The sequence below is a fragment of the Lissotriton helveticus genome, chromosome 2_1, assembly GCF_964261635.1.
Source record: "Lissotriton helveticus chromosome 2_1, aLisHel1.1, whole genome shotgun sequence".
Lineage (NCBI taxonomy): Eukaryota > Metazoa > Chordata > Amphibia > Caudata > Salamandridae > Lissotriton > Lissotriton helveticus.
The window spans coordinates 1,029,971,621-1,029,989,509 of record NC_136059.1 but is presented as its reverse complement, the minus strand read 5'-3'; the positions used below and the strand labels follow the sequence as shown (position 1 = coordinate 1,029,989,509).

The window sequence follows — 17,889 nt, the reverse complement described above, 5'->3', positions numbered from 1 at the left end:
TCCCTGCTCCATTAAATTCACAATTAATCAATATAGCTAATCTCCTCTCAATGGCTGCCCAGTAATAAAGCTGAAATCTCAAAATACTTATCCTCCTCAATCTTGTGGTGTTTTACGGAAATTAGCTGCTCGTCATATCTTTTTAAAGCCCCAAATAAAAGTGGATATACCTGCCTCCATTCCCTTAAAAGGAATGTTGGTTAATAAATAGGCATAGAATTGAACATTTAATTATAACTTCATTTTCACTAAATTACACCTGCCTACTATTATAATGGTTGATCTTTCGTATTAGCTCATTCGCCTCATTGATCTTGCTAACAATGGGTAGTAATTAATCTAAAAAAATCTTATGTATAGTGGACTAACATTGTCCCACATAAACTTGACCACTGGTTTAGCATTGTTGTACATATAATGTTTGATTACCTCAGGTTTAGCCGTATTGGGTGCCTATCCAAACTTTAATGCAAACTCCTCAACTGCTCGAATATCCTTGTGAATATCTTTGGAAAATATTGCGACGTCGTCAGCATAGGCAGCAATCTTCACAGTAACCAAATTGAGACATACTGGACTAATTTGCTGCTTGTTTTTACCAGTCGTAGGTAGGGATGCAGATATAAAGCAAGAGACAACTGACATTCCTGGCACTTGCCTCTTTGTATTGGGATGCTTGCTGACAATTTCCCCATAATACTATGGCTAACTTTCGTTTGGTTGTGTCATTTGGGGACTTAAGAGATGAATTTGGTGCCAAAATGCATCTGTTCCAAGATTAACCACAAGTACTACCAGGGAACACAGTCAAATGCTTTCCCGTCATCTCGTTGGATCATACGGACTGTTGCCCTTGTACATTGATCCGGTCAAACATAGTTATTGCCATATTTATATTTGTAATAGTATCCCATTCTGATGTAAATCCATGTTCCACTGATACCAAAGTTTTTATTTCACTTGATAATCATTTGGATAATAATTCCTAATATATTATGGCGTCTGAATTAATTTGTGAAAAAAGCCAATATGATCATCTAGATTCTGCCAGTTTCCTTCGCTTTAAAAATATGGAAATCATGGTTTCTTTGCAGAATAAAGGGACCAGATTAGCACTGCATATGCTGTTAATAACGGCAGTGAGCAAAAAAAGTATTATATAGACAAATGTTTTATATAACTCAGCAGGGATAGAGTCCAATCCAGCTGCCTTGCCAATATCCAATTTTACAACGGCCTTTTTTACCTCTTCTCTAGAGAATGGGAACTCAAGAGAGTTGGCCTCCTGACAAGAGAGATGATTAAGACCAATTTTTCCAATAATTTAATTATTCTAGATCTGGAGCTCACCTCTTCCAGTGAATATAATGGTGCATAATTGTGTTAACATGAATCAATGGTGGTGCCACCTCAGCCACTATACCGCTCAATCATCTTTAAACTCAGTGATCTTGGAACTAGCTTGTTGTTCCCTAGAGTGTAGCGCAAATATCAGCCCTGCAGTTTCATTGCACTCTTACACTGACACAATGGAAAAATTGTTGGACATTCTTCTCCTGGAATACTCTAGTAATTTGAGTCCTGGCCAACAAAATATATAATTAGATTTTTCTTCTATCTAAAGATTGACTATGAATTCCTGTCGTATGTTTTTGTTCAACCCCTGTATATTTTGAAGTAACTGTAGGGTCTCATTTCCGTTTGTTTTTTCATTTTACAACACTATAGCTAGTTATTTTCTCCCCAGCATTGTAGCGCTGAAAGCGTCCAATACAATTATAGGTGAAGCAGAATATCTATTAAAAAGGATAAATTCTGTAATCTTCTCCATAATATGTTTCCTAAAAGATTTGACAGTTTGCAAGGTGGTCAGAAAAATCAAGCATCCATTTTGTAACAATTAGATTTAGCATTTTGACCCACTGCATTATTTCTGATGAGAGACACACATAATCAGTTTGCGATGTTGGGTGTGCTGGTTGGAATAATACATAAATCGGTGACTGTCATCATTCCCATATATATTAACCCAACAAACCCTTAACCCTAATACTTTAATCAAGTTACTTAAGGCACCCCCAAAATTAGGTAAATCTAATAAATCCTAATGTGTTTGGTTGCCTCCTTTACCCAATCAAAGGGTCACTTGAAATCCCCACACACTATGTAGTGTTTCTGCCAACCTGCCACCCCCACATCAGAAAATTAAATAATGAAGGGTGATTGGTGTTTGTACCATGCACAGTACACACCATACACCTTTGATTGCTAACTACAAGTGTTGCAATAGCCTACCTGCCATATGTGGCAGCTAATACTTTAGTAACATGTTTCGCTCTGAAGTGTCTATTAGTCATGGCTATGGTTCCATCTCTGGTAGACATGGGTTTAAACAAACATTCTACCAAATTTAAGCTGAGCTGCTTAAACACTTCCCGATCTAAGTAAGCTCTGTGGGTCTCTTGAAGATACACTATATCAGCAGTGTATCTCTCAAGATTACATTTAACTAAGGTTATTTTTTGTTTAGAGCAGGGTTCTCCAAAGTCGGTCCCGGAGGGCCGGATCGATGCCAGATTTTTAAGATAACTGCATTTATCTAAATGGCGATATGCAAACCGTTGCTATTTGAGTTAAGTACTCTTAACTTTAATTTATTATTATTATTATGCAGGAACTGTAAGACTAATCATCTCCAACAATTAAGTGCCAAGGTTGGTTTTCCGTGCACAGCCTTCCTTTCATATATAACTGACTGGGCTCTGTCTCATTTTCGCCCCTCACAAAGGCACCCTTAATCCACACGCCGCCCCTCCCATCCATCGTTCAACCCCATTCCGTACCCCCCTCCACAACCCATGCTCCTTGGTGGCAACCTCCCAGTGGGATAGAGAGTAACCATCCCACTCCCTCTCACTCCATGTACTTCAGGGAATATGGATCTGAACTAGATGGTGGGCGGAGTGGGGGGGTGCAGAGATCACTCCCTCCATGGAGGCTCCTTTCATTTCAATAAGGGATCAAAGGCAATAAAGAAGTAGGCAAATAATACATCTTAGATTCTGAACGTTTTCCTCATCTTGGATATAAAAGCTGAAGCTTTCTCAACTTCCTGAACCAGGGTGTAGCTGCTACGCCACAGAATCCTCATTTATGACTGCTGTGCAATTTGGGCTTGCCCACCCAATGACTTGTGCCCAAATCTACCAACTACAAGTGCTGTTGTGAAAGACATGTCGAGATAAATTCTAAATGCCTATAAAGATTTAGATCTGAGGCAACGTTTATGCCTGGCTATATTATTATCTGTTTTTTATTAGATAGAGAAACAGGCCAAGACAGTAGGTGGTGTGACACTTTTTGAGTTAAGACAAAATAAGTACTCCTGGAAATATACAACTGCTATCTATTTCGAGTAGTACTCCTGGGACTCTTTGTTAAAGTCAGAAATAAACTCCAATCATTGGAATCACTACACAGAATACATTTCTGACTTTATTTTACTTGGGTTTTAAAAGTTGGACCATTATTTCTTGTTCTTTTTTAATAATAAGCCTAAACGGACACATTGCTATTTGTGTTTTATTCTAAATCATTTACTCATGTATTTATAGATTTCTTCTTGTCAAAAGTAGCAAAGTTGATAGGGAACAGTACAGTTGAGTACATTTTTATTGGAGCAATAAAAATTATTTTATATGTTGTAACACCTAGTAATGGTATCGTTCTCTTGTGTGTTTTTTAGTTTCGTTTTAGAAAACCTGTGTCCAGACATGCTGCTGAAGAAGAGGAGTGATTGATTCCCTGCCAACCTCTGAGTGGTACGCTCTTTACACACACAACCTGCATAAAGAAATTAGAAAGCATGGATATCCCCCAAGTGGAATGGAAAAATGTACATTTTTACTGCACATCTGTGATGTCATGCCACACTGTAGAAATTAATACCCAGTGTTGGACCGGACCCTTTTTGAAGGGTTATCCCCTAACTTTTTGCCTTCCTCTGCCTATTTTCCGACCTTCGTTTTGCTTCCTTTATGACTCTGGGAACTTTTGCACTGCTAACCAGTGCTAAATAAAGTGCATGTGCTCTCTCCTTTAAACATGATAGGATTGGTTGACACCGGTCTGGCATATTTGATTTACTTATAAGTCCCTTGTACAGTGGTAGAGCATATGCAGGGGCTGCACATGCTAATAGTGGGCCTGCAGAACTGCTTGTGCCACTCACAGACATAGCCTTTCAAACCTGTCTCAGGCATTCCACTGCAAAAAAAAAGTAAAGAACAGAAAACTGTCCATGGGTCAAACAATTCCTGTACTTTATCAGCACCTTTATAGATAGGCATTTACTCCTGGCCTTGGTAGGTGCAAATCTTTAGCAGTACCCATAATGTAAATAGGCCTGCCAAGGGTGCGTTAATTCCCACAAATTCAGAAAATTGTGGATATTCACCTCATTAGTCAGACATCCTTGTCCTGTAAGCTCACAAACCAGCCTCCCAAAGCAGATTTGCTCACATTTAATATTACACAGTACTGATCTAATATTATGTGTCAAGAAATGTGAATATCAAACATGGCTTTGCAATATTGTTTTACACATCTAAGTTTAACTTCAATGTATGATTAACTTTGTGAATTGGAGTATTCCGGTCCTTTCTGTCTGCGCTGGTGCTGTTTTGACAGCTTAGCGCTCACTTAGGCACCCTTGCACCTTGTTGCAAGGGTGCCTCGGTCGCAGACAGGTTTGTTTTTGTGCAGGAAGGGCACCTTCCTGCACAAATCCAATCCTATGAGGAGTTTTCCTCTTTTGTATGTGTGCTGCAGAATACAGAACACATGGAAAGAGGAACAAACATGGAGAAATTAACACATTTCTCCTCGTTATGCCTCACCTCGTGAGGCATAGAGATTCGATGCTTCCACGGGTTTACATCACTCAGGCTAACATCACTTTGTAAATGTGGAGCCTCATCAAATCGCATGGGTGTTTGCTTGGGAAAACCCAGGGCGCAGAGTAAGGCTAAGCAGTGATTTGTGCTTCACTTTACTCATGATTTATGAGGCCACTCAAAGCCACGCAGGGTGGCTTTGCGTGGCTTCATGAATCTTTATGAGAGCACTGCGTTAAGTATGTACTACTTACATGGTGCAAAAGTGACACAAGGCTCTCATAAATAAGCCCCTAAGAGTTACTTTACAACAGTATTCTCTCTGACCATGAAAACATATATCTCACATACATTTTTGACAAACACTGTGTTATAGGTCATTTTTCTCTTTTAGTGTTATACTTTGTTTACCTTGTCTGATAGCTGTTCCTTACTTTAGTGAGGGTGGGTGGTAAGAGGTGCAATGTACAAATAGCAATTATAAGGCAAAAATCCTAATAATATTTATTTGCTGAAACTGAAAGGAAGTCTTACCTTTTTAATGAGCCACTGCATAAATCCAGTGTAATACAGCATAGACATCACCGTGCTGAAGAATACTACGATTGGCAGGACCTTGAACGCAAACACAATGCATTGTAATTAACTTGTGCTTTCTGAATAAAAATGTTATCAATCCCTGTAATGAAATCATTTTTGTATTGTTGTTAGAGGTCGGTGGGCTTGTATTGTTTTTAAACAGTTTTCATTGTTTACTAATATAAGTCCACACTAAAATGCATTGGATTACTAAAAGTGACAAATAATCATTCCTCTTTCATTGATGGCACGTGCGATGGGAACATTTGTAGTTATTCCAGGTGCACGTCTGTAAAACATGATTTCATCTCTATCAACACATTTCACAATTCCATTGAAACTTTTCACATCCATGATCATCATAAACATGTTTATTCCGATTATCAGGAATATATATTTACTTGTATTGTCCTTTGTGCACTTTGATGGAAAAGACCATAGTCAAAGTTTATGATTATTTCCTCGATATGTTACTTATTGTATTGACAATACTATATGGTGTTAAACATTCTGTAGCCAAAAGTCACAGAATTATCTTTAATTGAGGGTGAAGCACTTAACCAGATAACTAGGTTTCAGAACTTTCTCATGAACATTGTAAGATTATGATTGAGGCTGAGAGCAACAATAAGCAACCTGAACATGTCATTGTGAGTTTCAAGGGAATATCTAATTAGAATACCCCAAATTACTGTCTCTCTAGGTCCCAAAAAGATAATGTTTTTGGTGGATCCCCAATGACATTCATTAACACTACCACTTTCCAATACGTTATTGTAAATGTAATAGGCATGGTGGTCACATCGCTCCCACTTAACTAAATATACGTTTGTTTAGAACCTGAGAAAGCTCTCTCGCCTCGTTCTAGATTAAGGGTAGACTCCTAGTAACCTTACTAAAAACAGGGGTGTGGAATTTTCTTATTATTGCTTGGCCAGTAATATGGAATCCATCTTTTAGCTGTGCCCTTCCCTCCCCATTTTGTCACTCTGCCCATTTGAGGTTTTTGACCTCTGTAATATCTGTGGCTCTCTAAAGTTGCACACTAATCACTTTGTTTTTCAAAGTTTGCCATACCTGTCTCTTTGATAAAATAATCTTTAATGCAGTATTGTTCTGCACATTTGCACAAAATACATATATGAGGTGTAATAATTATGCAAACAAAAGGATATGATGGACGGAGCTCTGAAACTTTTCAGACACTCACCCCCAGTCACAGATCCGGGTTGAATCCATCATCGTTCTTTAGCTCACTTCGCCTCCCCAGTTCAGACACAGCTATATGCAAATCAGTCTTGACCCTGTGCCTCATGGGAACAGTCCAGCCCAAACTGCCAAGCCATGTTGTCTTCCCTGGACCAGAAACACGCATCCACGGACCGGGTTTGGGCTAAAAGCCGCCATTAGCCAGGCTAGCTTGAATCCAATGGCAATGTGAGCAAGGGACCTATACCCTGCCAGCTTAGGGCGAACAAAGCAAACACAAGGAGAAGATAGCCGGAGCGCTGAAACTTTTCAGACACTCCCCCCCCAGTCACAGATCTGGGTTGAATCCATCATCATTCTTTAGCTTACTTTGCCACCCCAGTCCAGACACAGCTATATGCAAAGCTATATAGCTGCTCTAATGGGACTTGAATCTCAGCTACTTTACCTGTTGTAGAGATTTTTTTGTATTAACAACGTGTTAATGGCAAAACATCCCACCTGCACCTGCTGAGACGCCATCTGTTCCTCCAAGGTGCAGTGCTAACTCCTACAAAGATGATGGCAGTTCAGTCGCCCATCTATAGCGACAGATCAGTGACATACTGGGCAGAAGTAGAACCACAAAAGATCCTTCCCACCTACATCTCTCCCATTGAAAAAGGCTAGACAGCTTTGAGGAAAAAGTGAGTATAGTGTCTGTCCTTAACATGTTGGGAAACCCCTCTCCCCCAACTATGTTAGTAGCACCAGATACTAGGGCCCTGACAATATACCACCGATTTGATATGTACAATTTCAATGTCTACATTAGGTGCCTCAAATTCTACCATCCTACTCAGACACTGATGAAATCTCACCTAAGTGCGTCACTGGGGTTGGTGTCACCCAATGCGTAACTCATGTTGTCACCCCCTCACACCCCTTACCTCATGGACCTCCTCCAAGTCCGCCAGTGTCTAGGAATAATTTAATACTGCGTACAGTGCGTATGACATGGAATTATGCGCCAGGAGACGGCCAAATTATGCGGCCGTTTGAGCAAATTATGTGGTAAAAAGACCAAGTATGCGGCATAATGCGGCACATTTTTTAAAACAATCACTTATTTAAGATTTTTTTTAACTTGGTAACACTGGGAATTGGTCGCACCTCAGTACCAGTTTAACACCCAGATATGGCAATAAGCAACAGAAAGGTGACCAGTTCCGTAAAGTGTCTTTCAGTGGGCCGCAACACTTGTTGTTGCATTTTTAACATCTTTTGAACCGTTTGAGCTAGAAATGTAAAAATTGGGGGGTAACATCTTCAGATTATAGATTTTGTGACAAACTAATTATGCATAAATCACTGCAGCCGCACAATCCCACAAATCCAGTGGCCGTGCCTAGATGCTAACTAGTCCTATTCGAGTATGGTGCATGTACCTGCCCTAATATGTCATGATGTAATTCATCTGGGTGAACAGGTACAGTTTGCAATCTGATCTGATAACATTTTAAAGGTCTCTGATCTCTGACCCCAGGTAGGGAGGGGTCTTGCGCATATTCTGCAATAACCGGCAAGAGACCGGTGTTGTAAACAACTTTGCAATATTTTATGAGGCAAGCATGTCCAGTTCCACAGCTCTGCGTCGGCAGTTACGTAAACGTGGAGAGTGTATATATATATATGTGCATGAAGCATCTTTTATCCAGGGTGCACGCGCAGTCACCAGGGACGCACAGCTACCCATGCTCACCGCCAGTGCCACACCTCGCCAGCGGGCCCTTCTTCTCGCCATCTGCGACTTTGCTGTCCAAGGTAAGAGGTTTACTTCTTTCGGTGAAATAGGGGTGTTGGCCAGTGCCCAGGGATTCGGAAGCAGCTATGCCCTCCAGTGGCTACGTTCAGATCTAGATAAAGGGACACTTGGCTAGGCTGGGCGCTCAGTGGACCTGGGCATCCAGCGCGCAGATCTGTTTTTGACATTATTTTTACAGTTTTGTTGCCGTTTCGGACTGCTCAGCTTTTCATCCTTCTGAGGATGATAAAACTAGTAGGGCAGTGCATGTGTGCATGTTAGGTTGAAATGTGCTCAAATTAACTACTGGAGAGGCGGTGCGTTGCAGAGATGGTGCCCAATCATGTGATGCGTGATACTTGGCAGGCCTGTCACGGTGTCACCCCATGTGATGGTGTCACCCGGTGCTGTCCGCACCCCCCCCCGCACCCCTTAGTGGCGCCACTGTGTTCACCCCTGAAGTGAAGTCACTTTGAGGGACTAGTAACTGCTGCCACCACCGCAGTGTGCACAGCAGCGGCTATACATCCGCCACCCTGCTGGATGGAAATTCCGCCAAAAACATTCAGCCTCAGCTAGTATGTATGCTTTAGGCATATCGGTAAAAATAGCAGGGCTGGCTTATGACTCGGTGAACCGGTGAAGGTGACTGTCATTCCAATATTTAGTTACTATGCATATATATGTGTATGAGAACATGTCAGGAAATGTATAGAAGCAGGTGCAGGGAACGACTGAAACCAGGAAACATGCACAGACATGGATTTGATTTCTGTGTGTGTGGGTAGATAGACCAGGAAGCATGGAGGAAAGGCAGCTTTCCATCCCAGTGTCTATCAGTTTTCCATATTACACATTAAAAGTCATTTTAAACAGAAAACATCGTTTTAAAATGAAGATCAGAAGCACCTTGATTGTTCAAGGTGTAAATGCCAGCATTGTGTTCAATTCTTTTGTGAGGGCAGAAGCCAACGCTTTTAACTACCTTGAATCAAATGTGGTTTCTGTTCACGCAGATGATAGTAAACAAAGGCGTTCAACAAGGCTTCCAGCGTATTAATCTCTGGCACTTTTCCGCTTGCTCTGGCAGTGGACGCTGTTTTACTGTTTACAGAAGCACGCCTTGTGGGGTGGTTTTCCTTGCAGGTTAAAATAAGACTTTGTATACCTGTTACCGCTCCACGGCTCTCAATGTTGTCACATACAGTAGCAATAATATCCTACGGGCTTGGAGTCACACAAACTTTATTGATGCTCTACTCAGATTTTTTCACTGTTTTCTCCATGTCCTTCTCTCAAAAAATTAAATCTGATCTTTTATGGCTACCTTTTACCACATACCTCTCTACTCATACTCCTGTACACTAATTCCTTTCTTCTTTTCTCTATACTATTCTCATATAAAATTCTAGACCTTCCTTCCCATTCTTTTTCTTTCTATCTCTCTTCTTTCTCTCTTCTCTCTCCTCTTCTTCCTCTTTTTCTTCTTTTCTCTCTCCAATGTTTGATTCATATTATTCATATTACACTACTATGTTATTTGCTTATATATCTTTGAAAACTCAATAAAAACTTCTTGAACAAAAAAAAACTCAATAAAAACTTCTTGAAAAAAAAAAAAAAGAATATATTTTTTCTGTTTTCGTTCTTGTGTTTGGTGCTGAATGCAAGCTCTGTGCTACTGTCCACCTGTCTATGCTAGACAGACAGAACAGCCAATTAAACTCTGGAGCGAGAGGATTTTAGTACGTCAATGAGTCTGTAACGCTTGCAACCTGCACGTCAAGTGTTTGAATGTTGCCAGGGCCAGGGTCGCAATTAATTACTCAGAAGTCAACAAATAGCTGCCGTTGAAGAGAGTAATTACTCAATTTCATGACTGGGTTACATGGTTAGCTATCATGCTTGTACTAGTAGCTGTACAACTACAAGTCCCAGCATGCAAATAATAGGCCGGGGATGGCGAGGGTGCCACAATTTACACGCGTCACCAATCAGTAATGAAAGGCACATATTCCCTATTCTCTTCAGTTAGGAAAGGAATAATGTTGTTTACTATCTGAGACAAATTTCCCCAGAGACTGACCTCAATTAGTCCTGAGAGTGGCATGCTCTTTCCACTGACTACTTAGAGGCAGGAAATGTACTGATATTTTTCACCTCGCTGTTTACTAAGATTTCAAGCAAGCTGCACCTGTAATAAAGTGTTGCGCACGAATCAACAAACCGTTTAGCTAGGTTCAACCCTCCAGTCAGCCATGTTCAAACTCTGTTCTGAGTGTTAAAGCATCATTCACAAGGTCTGTGGCTCCAGCCTGCAGTGTCTGGGTTTTGTTGTGGACTCTGAATCAGCTACAGATCTCCACATAGCTATGGCTGCCAGCTCCACTTTCGGGTCAAGAAAGGCATTTGTTTATTCTAGAACGAATTACTGGACCCAGTGCCAGACCCAATCCGTTTTTTCGGTCGAGCATTCAAGACCTCTTGTATATACTTTAGTACATACTTATATGTGTATGTACTTTGTGGGCTCTGGAAATCAGCCCTAGAACTTATCTGCTTCCGCTTAGGGACTTTTTTATTCTGTTCAACTGCCTTTATTTAACGGTCTAGATAGAAAACGACCAGCAGAGGTCAGTAAAATAACAGAATTGCTATCTGCTTGTTCAACTGACTCTATTTAACTGTCTTGATGGAAAAGGACCAGTAGAGATCAGTCAAATACCAGAATTGCTTTCTGCTTAGGGACTTTTTTTCTTTTTTTTTCTGTCAACTGCCTCTATTTAACTTTCTTGATAGAAAACGACCAGCAGAAGTCAGTAAAATACCAGAATCACTTTAGCATTCTCTAGATTCCAGTCCAAAGAAATTGTCCTCCACGAGCACCAGTAGACAATAATATTTTTTTCAAATCTTGTAGTTTCAGTAATATGACCACCGAAGACCCTGATTTTCTATTAAAAACAGAGCTTTGGACTATACCATTTCCAGCTGAAATGCAATATTTCTCTCCATGTATTCACATACCTGGCGTTTCACACAGTTTGGTGCTTACTTTCCCTCCATGTTAAAGAAAAGTAGATGTTTCAGCACCTAGGCTAATGCGCTACATAGCGAAATGCATATAAGGTCCCAAAGGCGAGAGCGATTGCATTGCAAATGCTTGTTTCAGTGTCTGTCCACTCCTGGGTGCTCGAAGACCTCCCTGCGAAGGTGGACTTGTCCTCCTGGGTTTGTACACAGTGAGCATGTGATGAGCATTTACATCTTAAAGCTTTGGAAGTTGACCTTTGCTCTTACTGCTGCTGGGCTACAGGCGTGTGAAACTGTTGTTGCATGATCAGCAAACATCTTGATGAGCACAAGCTTCCCATGAATTGTAAGTGGTCAGACTAGTTTTCGCTTTCACATTTGATCCTGAACCAACTCTGCATGTACTTATTTCTTTTTAATTTGATGTTTAATAAGAGCCAAACATGCTGCCTCATGGCTACCTCGGAGCACCTTGTTATGCAGGTGTGTAGACGTGTACAGTAGGTCAGAACGTTTTGATAGGACTGTCTGTGGACTCCAAAGTGAACAATTTAACTTTGACAAAGATAGGCTGTTAACATGGAGAGTACAACAATCATGTTAATGGTGGAAGTCTGACTCCTGAGTGCCCCCAGTTAGACCTGTACTATCTGAGCTAACCACATATATATAGGAGAAATGTTTTTTGACTTGCTTACAACTTTGACGCTTTTTGACAAATCTTCACAAGCTTTTTTTAAAAAAGTGTGCTGCTGGGTCTGATTGTGCATGGAAATTTTCGGGGTGATCAGTCATACAGGGGTGAGAAAAGGGGGAGGGTGTAAAAAAAAGAGTGTTTCCCATGTTAATTCCTAAAAAGATTTTGAACATGACTAGAGCCCAAATCGCTGGACAGAATTACACCAAATTTGGCAGAAAAGTAGCTCTTGGTCCAGAAAGTGTCCTTTTTGTGAATTGGTGTAAATCCGCTCTGTAGTTTCTGAGATATTAATGGGAAAACAAATTTGTATATTTAGAGACATGAAGCCTTCACAAATACTTTGCGATGAGTTGTAAATACGCACACCAACAGGAATGCTGTGATTGGCTGGCTGCAACCTGTGTAGAAAGTTGTGACTGACAATTTATGTAATGGGACATGGTCCCTGGGGGCTGAAAATAAACATTGAGAGTGATAGAAATGATCATGGTAGAGGTACCCTGATCCCATGGGTGGAATATAGAGGTGTTTGTAGGACCCTCTATGTTTACAACATGTCGAGAAATATTTTTGTCTTCCTAGTGTGATATTCGTGAATCAGCTGCAGCGCTCAACGTGGCCCCTAAGTAACATTGCAATGTCTTCACGAATATCACAGAAAAATAAAATACATCCAGATACTCATTCAGACACTAATGTACTCACTCAGAGACCCACTCACACTCTTACACCCACGCAGACAATCACTCAGAGACTCATGCACTCACTTACAGACCCACTCAGAGACTGAAACACCCAGTCACAGACCTAATCAGACACTCCTATACCCACTCAGAGACTCTCTCAGACACTTATGCACACATCACAGACCCACTGAAGAACTCACACACCCACTCACAGACCCACTTAGACTAACACACCCACTCACAGACCCAGATGCTCACGCACCCACTCACAAACCTACTCCGACACACATGCACTCACTCAGAGACCTACTTAGACACACACCCCCACTCACTCACCTACTGAGAGACTCATGCACCTACTCACACACCCACTCAGACCCTCTCAGGCACTAACACACCCACTCAGAGACCCACTCAGACACTCATTCACACACTCACAGACCCACTCAGACATAATGCACCCACTCACAGACCCACTCTGACACTCATGCACCCACTCACTGACCCTCTCAGACTCACAAACCCACTCAGGCACTCACAGACCCAATCACAGATCCACTTTTGACATATTCAAGATATCGCTAAAAAAAATACATATAGATACTCATTCAGACACTAATGTACTCATTCAGAGACCCATTAACACTCTGACACCTACTCAAACACCCTCTCAGAGACTCACACACTCACAAACCCACCTAAGAACTCACTAACCCACTCACAGACCCACTCAGACACTCATGCACCCCCCACTCAGACACTCAGGTACCCACTCACAGATCCTCTCAGACACTCATGCATACACTCACAGACCCACTCAGGCATTCATTAACCCAGACACAGACCCACTCAAAGACTCACACACCCATTCACAGACCCACTCAGAGGCTGACACATCCAGTCACAGACCCGCTCAGATACTCACACACCCACTCACATACTCACTCAGACACTCATGTACCCACTCACAGACCCTCAAACACTCACACACCCACTCACAAACCCACTCAGACACTTGTGTACCCACTCACAGACCTACTCAGACAGTCATGCACCCACTCACAGACCCCCACATATACACACAAACCCACTCACAGACCCATAGACTGACTCACACACCTACTCACAGACCCATACAGCCACTCACAAACCCACTCACACATCCACACAGCTAATCACACATCCACTTACAGACCCATTTAGCACCTCACACACCCACTCACAAATCCACTCACACACCCACTCAGACTCCCTCAAAACTACTCACATACCCACTCATACATCCAAAAACCCATACAGACACTAACACTCTGGCACTCACATACCGACTCTCAACGGTTCCAGGTTACAGTTGGGAACTAAAATTTGAAACCTTAGAAATTCAATGAAAAACACAAAGGTTACAGGAATGGTATAGTTTGCAAATAACATTAAAAAGGTTACAGGGACATTATAGTTAGGGAATCGATTTTTAAAAAAACATTAGAAATTCACTGAAAAATTGTTACAGGGACGATATGGTTGGACTCAGATTTCACTTGTACAAAACCAGTGAAATTCAGCAGTTATAGTTACCTGGTATAACTCTAACTTACCCCCGCAATGTATTGCTTATGACCTCAAATTTTGCATCACTCATGTCATGGTCAATGACATCACTGATGACATCATCCACAGAACCACACACACACTTACTCACATACCCACACAACCACTCACATACCCACACAACCACTCACATACCCATACAACCACTCACTCATTCACTCGCACACCCACACAACTACTCATACATCTACTCACAGATCCATACAACCACTCATACACCTGCTCACACACCAATACAACCACTCACACATCCACTTACAGACCCATACAACCACTCACATACCTACTCACCCACCCATACAACCTGTCATGCACACATGCCAGCATTCACACACCCACTTACACAGCCAAACAACTCACAAACCCACATTCCCACTCACACACCCACACCACCACTTACACACCCACTCACACACCCATACAACCACTCATACACCCACTCACAGATCCATATAAACACTTACACACCAATACAACCACTCACACATCCACTTATAGACCTGAACAACCATTCACACACCCAGACAACCACTCACACATCCACGTACACACTCCAAAAACCAATCATAGACCCATACAAGCACTCAAATACAGCCACCCATATACGCATTAGCAGACCTATACAGCCACTGACACACCCAGTGACAGATCCATAAAGCAACTCACACACCTACTCACACAGCCATACAACCACTCAGACACCCACTCGCACCCTGATACAGTCACAAAGCCACTCAGATGACATATGTTAGAAACACTATCACTCATTAGTATTAGAGAAAGAATAGTAATTTAACATATGGTGTAGCTTAGTATTTATCTTTAAGTCTCAGAAACGTTTGCGAAACACACTCACTGGATGATGTCATGAGTGATGTCACTGACAATGTTATGAGTGATGTAATATGTGAGGTCGTAAGCAGTGCGAGGGTGTAAGTTATAGTTAGTTCAGGTAATTCTATCTGCTGAATTTCACTAGTATTGTATGAGTGATATCTGAGCCTAATTATGACGCTCCTGTAACCTTTGATGTTTTTAGTGAATATATATATATATATATATATATATATATATATATATATATATATATATATGTGCTCCAATTTCACTCATACAAAACTAGTGAAATTCAGCAGATACAATTACCTGAACTAACAATACCTATATATATATATACACACACACACACATAGGCAGACCATACGGTTTCTGTTGGTACGCACTCGCCCACATTTATAGAGTTTATGTGGAGTCTTGGTGGAAGCATGAAGAAAAGTCGTGTGGAATTAACCCTCTCTCAAAATTAGAGTCAACAAAGAAATCGAGATACAGGGGTGGTAGGAACTGATTCATTTCTTTCTACTACTACTTTGACTGCCACAATCAAAACACATTTCATTTGAATAAACATTGCTTAAGGAAAGAGTAATACAGCAGTCTGCAGGAGATAAACCTTTGCTCTGGCATTCAGACCATAGACTGGCAGAACAGTTCTTGATTTTACAGAACACTGGCTTTTGATCATGTGACTAACCCCATGACTCCCAGTACAACTCTTTGCTTCTATTCTATGTTTGTCTATTGTAGTCTCAAGCTTCCTTTTTTGTACAGAACTTGAGTTGTCTTTTTACATTGGTTTTGTATCATTTATATTGCAACCCAAAACAGATGGGCTGCAATATTATTCCACCCACTGAGGAATGAATGTTCTACATTAAGAGGGAGCAACATAAAGGCCTGTGCCATGAGGAATTCTACTGAAGATCTCAGCATTTAAATTGCCTAAAGAGCCTTGCAAACCTCAAACACATTTTCAGGGGAAACTTAAAGTATATATGTGTGTACAAAATAATATTGCTGCAATCTCAAGACCCTTATGCTTAGTCTCAATCAGATAAATATTTTTTGGACCCATCTTAGACATATAAATTTCGGATGAATGCTAAAAAACAAACAGTACCTAAAAAGCAACTCCCCACCGCACATAAATTATATCTAATTACTTTCTGCTTGAACCATGTATATGCATGGACACATCCCCATTCGATCATCTGCACTGAATTCCTGTCCTTTTGGTTGCAAGTGCCTTAAAAGCTGTCCTTGTGTGTGAAACCCATGAGCCATGCACCCTGCTGGTACCATTACAATCCAGGTTCCTGTCATACTTGAGTGAATATTCTGAATTCATTATTTCTTAATTTATACGTATTTTTGTTCTGTAACAGCACCAAACATATCTTGCTTTCTTTTTCACAGATATCAGTTTCTGGTCTCTGTGGTACACAGCTTGAGTACCAGTGCCACAACCAGTAGTGGATGACTAAGAAGCTGTTAGCTTGCAAAGCATAGAGCTGTGAAATGTTTTTCCATTTTTTCACCACTTTTTATTTACTGTAACCTATTTTACAATATTTGGCAAGTATTTTTCTACTGCTGACATTTGCGGCAGGCAAGGTTCCTGGCATCGTGTGCTGAATTTGACTTTTTGACCATCATCTTTAAGTGACACACAATGTAATTGCCGTAATGTATATTTGGTTCTCAATTGTAGAATACAGCTCACTTAAATTTGTAGTCTGAGTTTGATAATTTTAATGTCCGAATGGATATTAAGACTCTACTACTATTTTGAATAGGGGGAGGCATTTATGTTATTAATTTTATTTTTTCCTAACTTTGTTACATGCCCCCTCAAGATCTGTAAAGCATCTCCGTGCTTCGCTGAGTAAAGCTTAATTTCCCCTTAAAGAAAATGTTTCAAAATTGGTAAAGCACAGTGCACTTTCAGAAGTCCACAATTGTTGTAACACATACATAATAAGTAGAAGAAATCGCACATTAGGCAACTTGGAGCTGCTAATGACATTACCGACAAAGTGCCGGTCGATAAAAATTTACTGAGAATTTGAATTTTTTACAATATTGAAATAAAGATCACCCACATCAACACATCCTCAGGGAGTTACAGAAAAACAACTTGTTTTTTCATTTTAATAACATTCCCAGTCAGAGATATAATGCAAAATGGAGGGATTACCCTGCATAATGTGTCGAGTATCGCATATTTCACAGATATTCATTGTCTTGGGGGCTGAGTGAGGGTCCCTTGAAGAGTTGGGGGCCCATGAAGTTTCAGGGTCCCCCTGTGCCACATATGATGCTTGGCAGTTCGGGCTGGACTGTTCCCATGAGGCACAGGGTCAGACTGATTTGCATATGGCCATGTCTGAACTGGGGTGGCAGAGTGGGCTAAAGAACGGTGATGGATTAAACCCAGATCTGTTGACTGGGTGTGAGTGTTTGATTGGTTCAGATGCTCCGTCCATCACCACCCCTTTTTGAACCGCTTTGTTCGTCATAAGTTAGCAGGGTATGCTCAGACGTGAGTCCCTTGCT

The 17,889-nt window shown here is 41.0% G+C and overlaps 1 protein-coding gene across 1 annotated transcript in view; it reads right to left on the bottom strand.

Annotated features, from left to right (window-relative positions):
• The window catches only part of SLC28A3 (solute carrier family 28 member 3), a 304,012-nt gene that overhangs the window by 67,679 nt on the left and 218,444 nt on the right, over positions 1 to 17,889 (bottom strand). The window contains exon 9 of the mRNA XM_078677411.1: positions 5,430 to 5,510. Within this exon, the coding sequence (XP_078533537.1) occupies positions 5,430 to 5,510 (81 nt within the window). The remainder of the gene's footprint in view (positions 1 to 5,429; positions 5,511 to 17,889) is intronic.